General features: G+C 44.5%; 1 protein-coding gene across 5 annotated transcripts in view; it reads right to left on the bottom strand.

Annotated features, from left to right (window-relative positions):
• PLA2G6 (phospholipase A2 group VI) overlaps positions 1 to 14,005 on the bottom strand; it is a 133,508-nt gene that overhangs the window by 18,356 nt on the left and 101,147 nt on the right. For 3 of the 5 annotated variants that reach the window (XM_075321819.1, XM_075321816.1, XM_075321817.1), the window contains 4 exons: positions 7,139 to 7,289; positions 5,188 to 5,324; positions 4,873 to 4,908; positions 4,430 to 4,584 (listed from right to left, as the gene is read on the bottom strand). In XM_075321819.1, coding sequence (XP_075177934.1) covers positions 4,430 to 4,584; positions 4,873 to 4,908; positions 5,188 to 5,324; positions 7,139 to 7,289 — 479 coding nt within the window. The remainder of the gene's footprint in view (positions 1 to 4,429; positions 4,585 to 4,872; positions 4,909 to 5,187; positions 5,325 to 7,138; positions 7,290 to 14,005) is intronic. The other 2 variants (XM_075321820.1, XM_075321818.1) reach the window with 1 other exon arrangement.

Below are 14,005 nucleotides of genomic sequence, written 5' to 3' on the forward strand. Positions count from 1 at the left end.
GTTTTCTCACAATCTGACATGAAATCAGAATAAACCTTTCCCATTTTAGGACAATTAGGAACCAAAATTATTTATATTTGGCAAATACGAGAATAATGAGAGAGAATGTTTTAAGGCATTTTTATTACTTTCTGCAAAGTCGAAAGTTTCCATACACTAAGAGTACTATGCCTTTAAACAATATGGGACAGCCCATATGATGATGTCATGTCTTTGGAAGCTTCTGATAGGTTTATTGGCAACATCTGAGATAATTAGAGACACACCTGTGGATGTATTTTACTACACACCTGAAACACACTCTTCTTTGTGAAGCATCATGGGGAAGTCAAAAGAAATCAGCCAAGATCTCAGTAAGAGAATTGTGGACTTGCACAAGTCTGATCCATCCTTGGTGCAATTTCCAGATACCTGAATGAGCCTTGTTCATCTGTACAAACAATCATATTCTAGTACTAACAAGATGGGAATGTCCAGCCATCATACCGCTCAGGAAAGAGACTGGTTTTGTGTACCAGAGATGAAGGTGTTTTGGTCAGACGTGCATATAAACCCAAGAACAACAGCAAAAGACATTGTGAAGATGCTGGCGGAAGCTGGTAATATTGTGTCATTATCCACAGTGAAACAAGCACTGTATCAACATGGGCTGAAAGGCCACTCTGCCAGGAAGAAGCCATTACTGAGTTCAGAAGAAACATTAAAAAGCAAGAATAATGTTTTCAAATGCACACAGGAAGAAAGAATAAAAATGCCTTAAAACATTCTCTCTCTCACAATATTCTGGCATTTGGCAAATATAAATTTTGGTTCCTAATTGACCAAAAACAAGAAAGGTTTATTCTGATTTCATGTCAGATGTCATGTCAGTGAGAAAACCTGCAGATGTGTATTTTTAGATAGTGTACGTAAACTTCTGGTTTCAACTGTATATGCTCAATCCATGTATATCTAATTTATATAAACTTGATTTTTTGATACCATTGCAGTATTTTCTTTTGACAGATCATGTGAGCCTTATATCCGGAGAACAGAAGGATCTGACTTGTTGAAATCCAAGAAGACCAACTTTTCATTTCTTCAAATATCTGTCTTTTGGGGATAGATGGGACATGCACATACACAATAGATGGTTGGACAGATCTTAAAGGGGTTTGTCCATGATCTTTGGTCAGGAGTACACCCTTTCCCTACCTCCCGGCTTTCTAGGTGCTGTGTGCTTCTGATGGACTGACTGCTTGCAGCATCAGAGAGTGCGCAGTTCTACCCAACCGCACGATGACGACTTTGTGCCGCACTGAGGCCACATTCCCTCTGTATCATCAAAGTAGAGCAGTGGTACAGAAGGTAGCCGGATCCGCCAGCTTCAGAGCAGCGCTTACCAGCTCTGCAGAAAACCAGTGGTGGTTAGCATCACTGGAATCAGGGTTTCTGTCCCTAGGTTATGCTACTCTCAGATTAAGTGGCAAAAATCTGGTGACCGATTCCTTTTTAACTTCCCAGTGTAAAATTAAAAACAAAAAAAAGATGCTCAGCCACTGCACAGTTCCAATGTTGTTGATTCTTATGGTTTTACAAGTGCTGCAGTCAATCAGTGGCTGCAAATTGTCTGCTGTTCTTACATTTCACTTGAGTTTTGTCTGAGGGAAGTTTGAGTGAATGTTATGAGAGGTGAGCTATAATAGACCCGGCGCCAACATCACTGGAACAGTGTGGGTGCGGGAGGTGAGTATGTTATTTTTGTTGGGTTTTTTTTGTTTGCTTTTTTTTATTTTTTTACACCCAGTAGAGTATTGTACACACAAGAAGAGCACAGTACAAGCACAGGGCATATGGCATACAAAGCACACCAGCACAGCGCAAACAGCACACAAGCACAGCGCAAACCACACACAAGCACAGCGCAAACAGCACACAAGCACAGCGCAAACAGCACACAAGCACAGCTCAAACCGCACACAAGCACAGCGCAAACCGCACACAAGCACAGCGCAAACAGCACACAAGCACAGCGCAAACAGCACACAAGCACAGCGCAAACAGCACACCAGCACAGCGCAAACAGCACACCAGCACAGCGCAAACAGCACACCAGCACAGCGCAAACAGCACACCAGCACAGCGCAAACAGCACACAAGCACAGCTCAAACCGCACACAAGCACAGCGCAAACAGCACACAAGCACAGCGCAAACAGCACACAAGCACAGCGCAAACAGCACACAAGCACAGCGCAAACAGCACACAAGCACAGCGCAAACAGCACACCAGCACAGCGCAAACAGCACACAAGCACAGCTCAAACCGCACACAAGCACAGCGCAAACAGCACACAAGCACAGCGCAAACAGCACACAAGCACAGCGCAAACAGCACACAAGCACAGCGCAAACAGCACACAAGCACAGCGCAAACAGCACACAAGCACAGCGCAAACAGCACACAAGCACAGCGCAAACAGCACACAAGCACAGCGCAAACAGCACACAAGCACAGCGCAAACAGCACACAAGCACAGCACAAACAGCACACATGCACAGCCCAGCACACGTCATACAGGCCCAAGGCACATGTCACACAATCACTACACACGGCAGACAAGAGAATCAGAGTATACACGTCAGAAAAGCACACATCACGTGTGAATATGTCATATATATCCCACAAGCACAGACACTCATCATACAGGGCATACAAGAACCAGGCACACTATACACGATTAACACAAGCACAAGTCACACGTCATACAGGGCATACAAGCACAGGGCACATATCAAACATGTCACAAAAAGCACAAGTGCATGTTCTACATGGCACACAAGCATAGCACACACAATTTACGTGTCCCACAAGCACCTATCAAACAGCACACAAGCACAGGCATATGTCATACAGGGCACACAAGCACAGGCGTCATGGAAAGACGTCATATATGTTACAATAACATAGGGCATACGTTGCACAGGGCACACAGGCACAGCACGTCACAAGAGAAGTGCAGTGCACACACATTAAGGATGTATACAGCTCAAACTACATTCTATACATAACATAACAGTAAAGTGTCAGTCACATTGTCATGATTACTTAGGCTGCTTTCACACATTCGTTTTTTGCTGAGCGGCACAATACGGCGCTTTGCAGAAAAAAACGCAACCGTTTTTTGTTGGGTTTTTTTGCCGACGGTTGCGTTTTTTCCTCGTAGACTTGCTATAGCGCCGTATTGTGCCGCATGGCCTTGCGTTGTATCAGTTTTTTGCCGGATGCGGCTTATTTATCCCATGCGGCGGCTGGATGGAACGTTGCCTGGCACGTTTTTTGGTGCAGCACAAAAATTGCATCGCGCCGGATCCGGCGCGATTTACAATGCAAGCCTATGGGTGCCGAATGCGGCGTCCTGCGGCAAAAACAGATGCAGTTTTTTGAACTGCGCATGCTCAGTATCTAGCCGCATCCGTCAAAAAACGGACAGGCCGCATGGAAAAACTTATGCAACGGATCCAATTTTTTCGCCGCATCCGTTGCATAGGTTTTTGAGCCGGATTGTGCTTGATGCAAAAAAACTGATGTGTGAAAGCAGCCTTACTTCATCCAATGCCAAGTCCAACAAAACAGATCCCAGAATTAAAATAGTCAGTCCCCAACGGCCCTAAGCTCTGCTCCTTGCCACAAATCCTCAAGAAACATTTTTTTCTCAAAAGGTTTATGTGAAGCTACCCCCCTGAATTCCCACCCACAGGGTTAATGCTCATATATGTCTATAGACACACATTGGGATTCTGATCTGGCTTATATATCCTGAGTCATATTGCAAAGGATTGTCGAAAATCCACTTGTGACTTTTAGGATCGCTACTTCCAATAGGTGGCGCTGTGCTAGAGTTTGTCTCCTTTACTGGAGAGACAATTTGAATATAGACACACAGAGAGCAAACTCAGTGACTTCTGTAGAGATAGGCAGAGGCCGCAGACAGCATGAGAAGCTAAGCTGGGAGACTGGAGCAGCACTAGCTCGGCCCAAACAAAGTCCTGCTGGCCAGAATTGGATGTGGTGTGCAAGCAGATAAGAATAGACGTCACTAGGAGCGGTGGGAGTGAGAGCAGACTGTGGCTTCAGACAGTGCAGCCCACCATAAATCTCACCGATGGGGCAGATGGCTAGTCTGGAGGAGTTTGTATGGTCTATTCATGTTTGTATGGTTTTCCTCCAGGTTCCTCCCACACTCCAAAGACCTACTGATAAGGAATATAAACTGTGAGCCCCAATGGGGACAGTGATGATGTCTGCAAAGCGCTGTGGAATATGATGGCGCTATATAAGTAAGTAAAATAAATACCTTAGCTGTGTGTTGCATTGTTCTGCACATCAGTTTTTAATACAATTCCCACTACCTTTGTATGAAAGAAAGAAAAAAAAAAAAAGCCCATACCTGGCGTTTCATACAGGTGTTGTATTCGTGCACTTCAGTCATGGCATCTAAAGTGGGATTATTCGATAGCAGCCCACCATCCAGAAAACGTCCCATAGGACGGAAGTAAGACGGGGCAGCACCGCTGGAACGGGCAGCACGCCACACCAACTGCTCTGTGTTCAGGACAAAACATGCAAAAGAAGGAGGACAAAGAAAAGAGCGAGAACGTAGACAGAGACAAACCATCAGGAAATTTGCTTTTTGTACTGGAACCTTCTTTACTGAGAAAAAATTATCACTAAATGACAGATATATGATAATATAATGAAGCATCTTAATGACCAAAAAACTACTGTGGTACTACTGTGCGCACTCTACGAGTGAGTCTACGTTAATGCAGCACCTAGAGCCTGCCTGAGTGGGTTAAGAAGGTGATAATATCTTGCAGACACTACTCATACCTTCCCACGATGGCTCTAAACTTTCAACCTCTTCACCTACAAGTGGCAAGAAATATAATTATGCAAAATACAACTAAGCTAATTATTAGGGGTGTACTTTTTTAAGAAAAACTGTCTGGTCCGAGCACAGTTTGGTCTATCAGTTTTAAATCTAATACCATTTTGATCCCCAAGAGCGGGGGACCATGGCTGGGCTTGTATTTTTAGGATTGTTGCGTAGGAAAGGACCATTGTAGTTTATTGATGGTATTTCCGCAGACCATGAGATCATCATTTTTGGACTAAACACTGCTTTCATGGTTGCAGATAACTTACCTTCGGGTCCTGTTACCGGACGGAACGTGGCAAGCCTCTTGAATGTCGGCTGTCGTCCTGTATTAGGCAGTTCATAGTTTCGAAACAGATGCAATTCTGCAGGATGGCGATCTGACATTGTACCGGTTACCATTACCCTGAAAAAACAGAAGTAAGAAAATAATTTATATGTATACTGTGAGGAATATGGCATTCATACCGTACATGCCAGTTACTGCCACTTTTCATATTTACACACATCCTGCCCTGTAGCAAGAAGAAGTGACCAAACGGCAGCGACAAAAGCCAATTAAAGGGAACCTGTCACCAGAATTTTCGCTATTAAACTAAAAGAATCCCCTTTTGCAGCTCCTGGGCTGCATTCTAGAAAGGTCCCTCTTGCTACTGCCCCCCTTTCAGACCTACATAACAACTTTATAAAATATTACCTTTTGCGATGGTAATGAGGTTTGCTGGCCCCGTGGGCAGGCTGTCTTTCGTCTGTTATTTCCCCTCCTGCCGCTGTTCGCCGTCCCCCATTGTTCATTTATATAGATGAGGCCCTCATCTTCCGCAGTGCTCCGGGAGTCTCGCACATGCGCAGTGGCACTATCGCGGGACTGAGCACTGGTTTCAAAAACGGGTAAACGGGGATGATAAAAATAAGCAATGGGCAGCACAAGCACATAACGGTAGAGGCAGAGCTAAAAGCGTGGGCACCAGATTGGGACGGGTACTTGGATGACGCTGGTGATGACATTCACAGCACCGCCCATAATCTTGTGCCTGCGCAATAGCATCACCGGCGCTCGCGTTTTGAAAACAGTGCTCAGTTCCACGATAGTGCCACCGTGCATGCGCGAGACTCCTGGAGCACTGCGGACGATGACAGCATTTTAGTTGCTCTACCCTATAGCCATAAGAAAGCCCCACTTGTGCTACAACCAAAAAAATACATATTTTATTACAGCAAAACAAAAAAAACTACTCACCATCACATTCGAGGAAGAAATCCAAAGGCTAAACTCACCACACTTCTCAGTGGGTGGAAATTGCTTCAATAAGGGGCATTAAAGCAGCTTTCAACCCCATAGTTGAATTATCTGAAGCCATGTGAACAGCAACATCAATTTCTCATTACACGAGTCAGTATACGGACACTTCTCATGTGTGTGTGCTAAATATGCATTAAAATCCGTGTTCAAGAAACTGAATACCTTTCCAGAAAGATTTTGATGCAGACTTTTAGGCATTTAAGAACTTGGTCATTAAAGTTAACAGACCCTAAGGTATTACACCTATTGTAGATCGCACAGCAAGAAGCTACTAAAAGGGGTTGTCCTATAAAAGCAAGTTATCACCTCTTCTGTAGATGGGTGATAAGTTCTTGATCAGCAAGTGTCCAACCGTTGTGACAAGTACAGATCAGCCGAATCTCTGTTAGAAAGGAGCGGCAGTGCACATGGACGACTGCAGCTTCATTCATTTCCTATGAAGCTGCTGAGCGCTGCACTCACCTTGTCTCCCAGTTAGTGTAGATACCAACAGACGGTCCCCACGATCACGAAGTTATTAGCTTCCTTAAGGAAAGGTCATATCTTGTTTTCACTGGACAACCCATATAAAAAGGGTCTGTAAGTAGGATTCCACCTCTCCCCAAAAAACTATTTTTATGTACATGTAGCTCTTCCATAGATGCCCTGCAATACCTTCACATATCCAGCCCATTACAACAATTCTGATAAATCAGTATTTGAATTTATATGAAAATAAGGCTGAAGAGCTACTAGTAGATCTGAAGCCTCTGTCACTCCAGCTCTATTCCCCGCCACCTGCTCCTGCTTGATTGGCGGATCCTTTGCCTGAGGTGACACAGAACTCGTAACATCTGTCAGTCAAGCAGGATGAGCAAGAAGTAAGGGCTGGGCTGGCAAAGGGGTAAAAATTAAACATTTCAATAGCTCTAACTCACTTAGGGTGCATCACATCCGTCATCTTGGTTTGCTCCCCAAATTCCTTTTTTAAAAACTCTTCCAGAGGTCCAGACTCATAGGGTCGTGAACCACAAAAAACCTCATTCTTCATGCGGAAGTATAAGCACCTAAGGTATTCCATGGACTTTCCTGCAGAAAAATAAAAAAATATAAAATGTGTGTGTATAATATTTATATGTACAGTATATCACAAAAGTGAGTACACCCCTCACATTTTTGTAAATACATGTATGTTATTGTATCTTTTCATGGGACACCACTGAAGATCTGACCCTTTGATACAATGTACAGTGTCAGTGTGCAGCTTGTATAACCGTGTAAATTTGGTGCCATCTAAATAACCCAACACACAGACATTAATGTCTAAACCGCTGGCAACAAAAGGGAGTACACCCCTAAGTGAAAATGGCTAAATTGTGCCCAATTAGGTATTTTCCCTCCCCGGTGTCATGTGACTCAGTGTTACAAGCTCTCAGGTGTGAATGGGGAGCAGGGGTGTTACATGTGGTGTTATCTCTCACACACGCTCTCATACTGGTCACTGGAAGTGCAACGTGGCTCGTCATGGCAAAGGGAGGCGCAGCCAGTTCCTGCTTGTGCTTAATACCCCGATGTCCAGCAAAGCTTTACTTTCCTGACATATCACTGAACAGTGGTAGATTTTTGAGGCAGCCCCTCCTCTCACGCCTTGCCTGATGTAGGTACTAGTTCTATTCCAGTCTAGATTACTGCAAGGCACTTTCTATATTGTCTCATGTTTTCTGACCCGGCTTACCTACTCGATTATCCCATCCTCTCTGCTCCTGACCTCAGCCACGTCTATGGAAATTGTGCTGCCTGCCCTAACCTCGGACTGCCTGACCTTGCCATTTGCCCAAGTCCTCTTGTACCTCGCATCCATGTATCTGACCCTCTAGTCACCTGCTGAAGTTCCGGGGAGTGTCCTCCATCGTTAGCCAGTGACTACTGGCTTCTCAGCCTATCCTCACCATTAGAGGCTCAAGTGAACACCCAGTAGTCACTTAGTCATACCCCTCCAGGGTAAGCCCAGCCAGTGTCACAGTGGGGCCACACCCATAAGCATTAAATGCAGCACGGTGACCAAGATCATACAGCGGCATTGTCAACCAAAGAAGTTGAGTGCACGTGTTCAGCGTCATATCCATTGGTTGTCTTTTCAAAATAGAGGCAGAAGTGCTCCCTGCATTGCTGCAGAGGTTAAAGGAAGGGGGGGGGGCTCCACCTGTCAGTGCTCAGACCATACGCCACCCACTACATCACATTGGTCTACATGGCTTCTAAAGATGATGCATAAGAGTGCTCACAAATAGTTTGCTGAAGTCAAGCAGACTAAGGACATGGATTACTGTAACCATCTCCTGTGATTTTATAAGACCAACATAAGCTTATTTGGTTCAGATGGTGTCAAGTGTATGGCAGCAACCAGGTGAGGAGCACAAAGACCAAGTGTGTCCTGCCTACAGTCAAGCATGGTGGTGGGAGTGTCATGGATTGGGGCTGCATGAGTGCTGCTGGCTGTGGGGAGCTACAGTTCATTGTGAGAACCATGAAAGGCAACATGTACTGTGACATACTGAAGCAGAGCAGGATCCCCTCTCTTCAGAAACTGGGCCGCAGGGCAGTATTCAAACATGACCACGACCCAAAACACACCTCCAAGGCGACCACTGCCTTACTAAAGAAATTGAGGGTAAAGATGCTGGACTGGACAAGCATCTCCAGGTCTAAATCCTATTGAGCATCTGTGAGGTCTCCTCATACGGACAATGGAGGAGCGCAAGGTCTCTAATATCCACCAGCTCTGTGATGTCGTCATGTAGCATGGAAGAGGATCCAGCGGCTCCTGTGAAGCTCTAGTGAATTCCGTGCCCAGGATATTTAACGAAGTGCTTAAAAATAATGAGGACCACACAAAACATTGACCACCCCCCCTAAAAATATTATCATTTGTATTACAAGTAACACTTTTTGACAGTACTGGTTACTGAATATTGGCATGGTCCTCTAAACCCTTTGCATCCTTAATGTGCAGTGCTAAAACCTATAGTTGCTGATTAAATCTATGTGCGCACTAGAAAGTGCCTTTTTCTTAAGAAAAAAACGGACCCTCTGAAAAAATCTCGCACCCGCGGCAAAAACTGCACCCGCATTTTTGCCGCGGATTTTCCGCAAGTTGGTCCCTGCAGATTTTTACCATTATCTATGGCAAAAAACGCAGAAGTGACATGCTCATTAATTCTGCAGCGGAAAATCCGTGGTTAAATCCGCAGGTATAAAAAAAAACGCAGCATTTTTTAAAACCCATAGGTTTTGCTGGGGAATTGACTGCAGCAATGTTAGACACATTTTCTGCAGCAAATCCGCAGCAAAATCCATGGTAAATCCGCAGCGTCCGCACAGGGCCTAAAAGGGGTTTCTGACCTGAAATAAAATGTGCAGCAAGTGTGATAAAATTATCAAAAACAAGACAAAAAAAACAAAAATCACCTTTTTAATTCCTCCTCAATTCAAAACAAAAGCTTAGTTTTCCCCCATGATCTTTGTTTACAAGCTGCTGAATGTGACCGCTGCAGCCAGTCTGAGCACTCACATTCTGTACAACTGGCCTCATGGCTTGCATTGCTGACCAGTGATGCCAGTAGCACAGCACAATCTGCTGAGACCAATGATTGGCTGCAGTGGTTATGTGCTAGCCAATAGTAAATAACAGAGACAGTACCCCTTCACCCTGATGGTCAGAGCATCTGCACAGGATCAGTGGAGGACTGATGCTGTGATTGTGGGGCAGAGTTATTATTGTGTTTGTAGAGTTAACTGCAAAAGGGGGAAGGTGAAAATGGGGCGTTCTTTAGAACCAGTTTGTAGCAATATCTGAAAACTCAAAGGCCATTAGTTCAACTTTTGTGCTGTTATGATAGTGACTGCAACTTCAAGCAGGAGTTTCCCTTTGCCGCCTGATAATCAGCCCTATGTTATCAAATATTGGGGCTGAAAGGATTTAAAGGCAATGACCAGCTGAAGCATAAAAAAAATTACCTTTAATAAAATAACTTCAGTCTGCAATTATTATTATTATTTATTTTTATAGCGCCATTTATTCCATGGCACTTTACAGTGAAAGAGTTTATACGTACAACAATCATTAACAGTACATAACAGACTGGTATAGGAGGAGAGAGGACCCTGCCCACGAGGGCTCGGAGTCTACAGGGAATGGGTTATGGTACAATAGGTGAGGGCAGAGCTGGTTGCGCAGTGGTCTACTGGACTGAGGGCTATTGTAGGTTGTAGGCTTGTTGGAAGAGGTGGGTCTTGAGGTTCCTCTTGATGCTTTCCACGGTAGTGGAGAGTCTGATGTGCTGAGGTAGAGCGTTCCAGAGTATGGGGGAGGCACGGGAGAAATCTTGTACGCGATTGTGGGAAGAGGAGATAAGAGAGGAGCAGAGAAGGAGATCTTGTGAGGATCTAAGGTTGCGTGCGGGTAGGTACCAGGAGACTAGGTCACAGATGTAGGGAGGAGACAGGTTGTGGATGGCTTTGTATGTCATGGTTAATGTTTTGAACTGGAGTCGTTGGGCGATGGGAAGCCAGTGAAGGGATTGGCAGAGTGCAATCTACATTCCTTCATTATTTTGAGACCTCCTGATATGCAGTTTGCAGCCTGATCCAAGTTCCTGATTTTTCAATTGTGGGAGTGTCTCTCACAGTAATACAGGCTGGATGTGAGAGGTGCGCAGCCAGGGTGCTGATGTCTTCATTAGCCCATGTAATCCCTACAGTTCTATACTGCGCTTCATTTATGGTCCTGTTTTCTCAGCCCCCTCTGAGAATGTAGATATTTTTTCCACAATGGGGACTCCCTCCTGTTCTCTAAGGCCTTGCTCCCACTTTTGTTTAATATGGACAAGTGCAATCTGATAAAACATCAGATTTGACTTGCACCAATGTTAAACAATAAGGCAGTGTTCACCTGCAAGTTTTTTCTCATGTCGAATTGGCACGAGAAAAAAATAATTATAATAAAAAAATTAAAATTGCAGCATATATCGGATCACAAGTCTATGGGTTTGTGTGTGTGTGAAACATTGGACTGCACTGATGATATCAGAGTACAGTCCAATATACGCACAGACAAGCAATGGAGAAGAAGAAGAAATGAATCTCTCCCTCTTCTCCGCATCTGTGATTCCACTCTCATGTGAGAGATTCGGAGCACAGTAGAATGACACTCGGCTCACACTCGCACCAGCGTTTGAGCCAAGTATCATTAGCATGGAGCATCAGATGCTTTTGCGTCGAATGCTATAGGAGCAAGGCCTAACAATAAAGAAAGGAAGGGTAGAGCAGAAACAGAGCTGTCAGAAGTGAGGAGCACAGCACACTGTCAGGATTCTTCTGACTGTCAGGATTCGTCTGTGTCGGAGAAAAGTGGGGGAGGTGAAGTACGTGATCTGCAGACTTCTGGCCACATTCAGAGGAGGCATGTTGCTTGTATTGAGCAAGCCTGCATATGTCTAGTTGGACTGTGGCTGGGAATATGCATATCACATATTTGTGGCCATATGACTATCCTGACCATGTATCGGAGAATCCTGACACCGCATGCTATGAGAGGGTTCAAAAGTCTGAAATCACACAGAGTGACTACAGACTTTTATGCCAAACCCCTTTAAAGAGTAACCATTGTTCCCCCCCCCCCCATAAATCATTAGTAAACACAAAAGTAAGAAGCTTTGCCATATTTCATATCAGAGAAATCCACTTTTTTCTCCTCCTGGACTGATATTTTATTCTAAATAATCTCCAGTGAATACAGATTGTCACATTACTGAAATGGAAGAAGGCAGTTGGTGCATATAACATTCTCTGGAGAAGACATGAGGAGGCAGAGCTAAAGGCAGATATTGCTCTGCTGCAAGTTCTCCCGAAATGACACACTTTAAAGGGAACCTTGTATCTGGGAGGTTAGGGGAAATATCAGTGGGGCAAAGATGCATTTGGCCATGTTTGATCTAAAATGTATAAGCAGCTTAAAGGGAATTTGTCACTAGGTTTTTGCTCCCCCATCTGAGAGCTGCATAATGCAGAGACAGAGACCCTGATTCCAGCGATATGTCACTTACTGAGCTGTTTGCTGTCATTTTGATAAAATCAATGCTTTCTCTACCTCGCAGTTATTTGTATGTAGAGCAGGGTTATACTGAGGTCATGCAGCTTCTGGACTACCGGGCAGCATGTCAAGTAGTCCTTTAATGATAATCTCCTGCTAATTAAACAGTGATTTTGTAAAAGCTACACTAAGCAGCCCAGTAAGTGACACATCTCTGGAATCAAGGTCTCTTTTCCTTCATCATGTTGCTCTCAGATTAGGTGGCAAATTCCCTTTAGGCTATGAGCGCACTAGAAAATGGACTTTTCTTAAGAAAAATCCGCACACTCTGGCAGAATACCGCACCCGCGGAAAAAACTGCAGTAAAACCGCACCCGCATTTTTGCCACGGGTTGGCCCCTGCGTTTTTTTACCATTATCTATGGCAAAAACCGCAGGTATCTGCAGAAAAGAAGTGACATGCTCATTAATTCCATAGTGGAAATTCTGTGGGTAAATCCGCGGGTATAAGAAACCGCAGTGTGCACACAGCATTTTTTTATACCCTTAGATTTTGCTGGGGAATGACTGCAGCAATGTTAGACACATTTTCTGCAGCACATCTGCTGCAAATCTGCGGTAAATCCGCAGTGCACGCACAGGGCCTTAACAAGTTCTCTGTAAAGAGTTATAAATGATCACTGGGGTCTGATCACTAGGTCCTCCAGCATTTCCATGAAAGGTGCTCAAAGCCTGTACAGACAATTATTCCTCCAGCCCGTCTTGTACAGGTATGGACTCAACCAAGTGTGCACGGGTTTACGATAGGGAGATGGGAATACTCTGGCCGGCTTTGGCTGCGACTTATCTGCCACAAGAATAAAGTATCTGGCGTGACGAAATCCAAAGACGTTTCTTAGACTATCAGAACATGCCGTGACGTACATAACGGCTATAATGGATTATAAGTATGGTTGTCAGAGAACACGCTTAAAGTCTAACTACATTGCAAAGTCAGTCTGACATATTGCAGTTAATAATCAATCTCTGCAGGCCTTGTATTCCTTGAACAAAGTCCTCAAGTCTTTACCCATTTGTCACAAATGCAGACATCAGCCAATACTGCAGTGCTGCTAAGGCTTCATTCAGGCGGGGCGTGCACTGGTCAGTATTTGGCCTCAGTGTTTTCTAGAGCTTGTTCAGAAGCAGCAGAAGAGGACATTGCACAGGAGGAGTACTGAGCGGTGGGATCGCCCACCAGTGCTGGACTCACAGTTACACTTCTTAAAGCAGCAGCAGGGGTGTGCGGTTGTCTCGGCCTCCCTTTCTTGCTCTGCTCTCTCCCCTTCTATAAACTTCAAAACGCAGCGGTGATCTGTTACCACAGGGAGCCAGCAAGATTCTTTGTTTTAATGGATTTTATCTGTATTTCAGAGTTCAGACAACAAGACAGGTGGAGAAGTGGCTCTGAAGTATAGAAAGAAGCAGTTTTCTCTGATAACATATGATACATGTTTTTGTATTTATTTGTGCTATTGAATTATACACACTTTGTTGAAATATCAGTGGCCAATTAGTGGTAGGCTGTGTTGCTGTAGCACCTTTGATCCAGGAATGGTTGCAGATCCCAAGAGTTACTATCTAAATTGCAATGCCCATTGCCAAATCCTAGAAATGTGAATTCTCAAGGAGCCAAAACAGCTTAAAAAGAATTCGGGCCGAGCATTCATATTCA

Source organism: Anomaloglossus baeobatrachus, chromosome 8 (genome assembly GCF_048569485.1).
Source record: "Anomaloglossus baeobatrachus isolate aAnoBae1 chromosome 8, aAnoBae1.hap1, whole genome shotgun sequence".
In the NCBI taxonomy this organism is placed as follows: Eukaryota; Metazoa; Chordata; class Amphibia; order Anura; family Aromobatidae; genus Anomaloglossus; species Anomaloglossus baeobatrachus.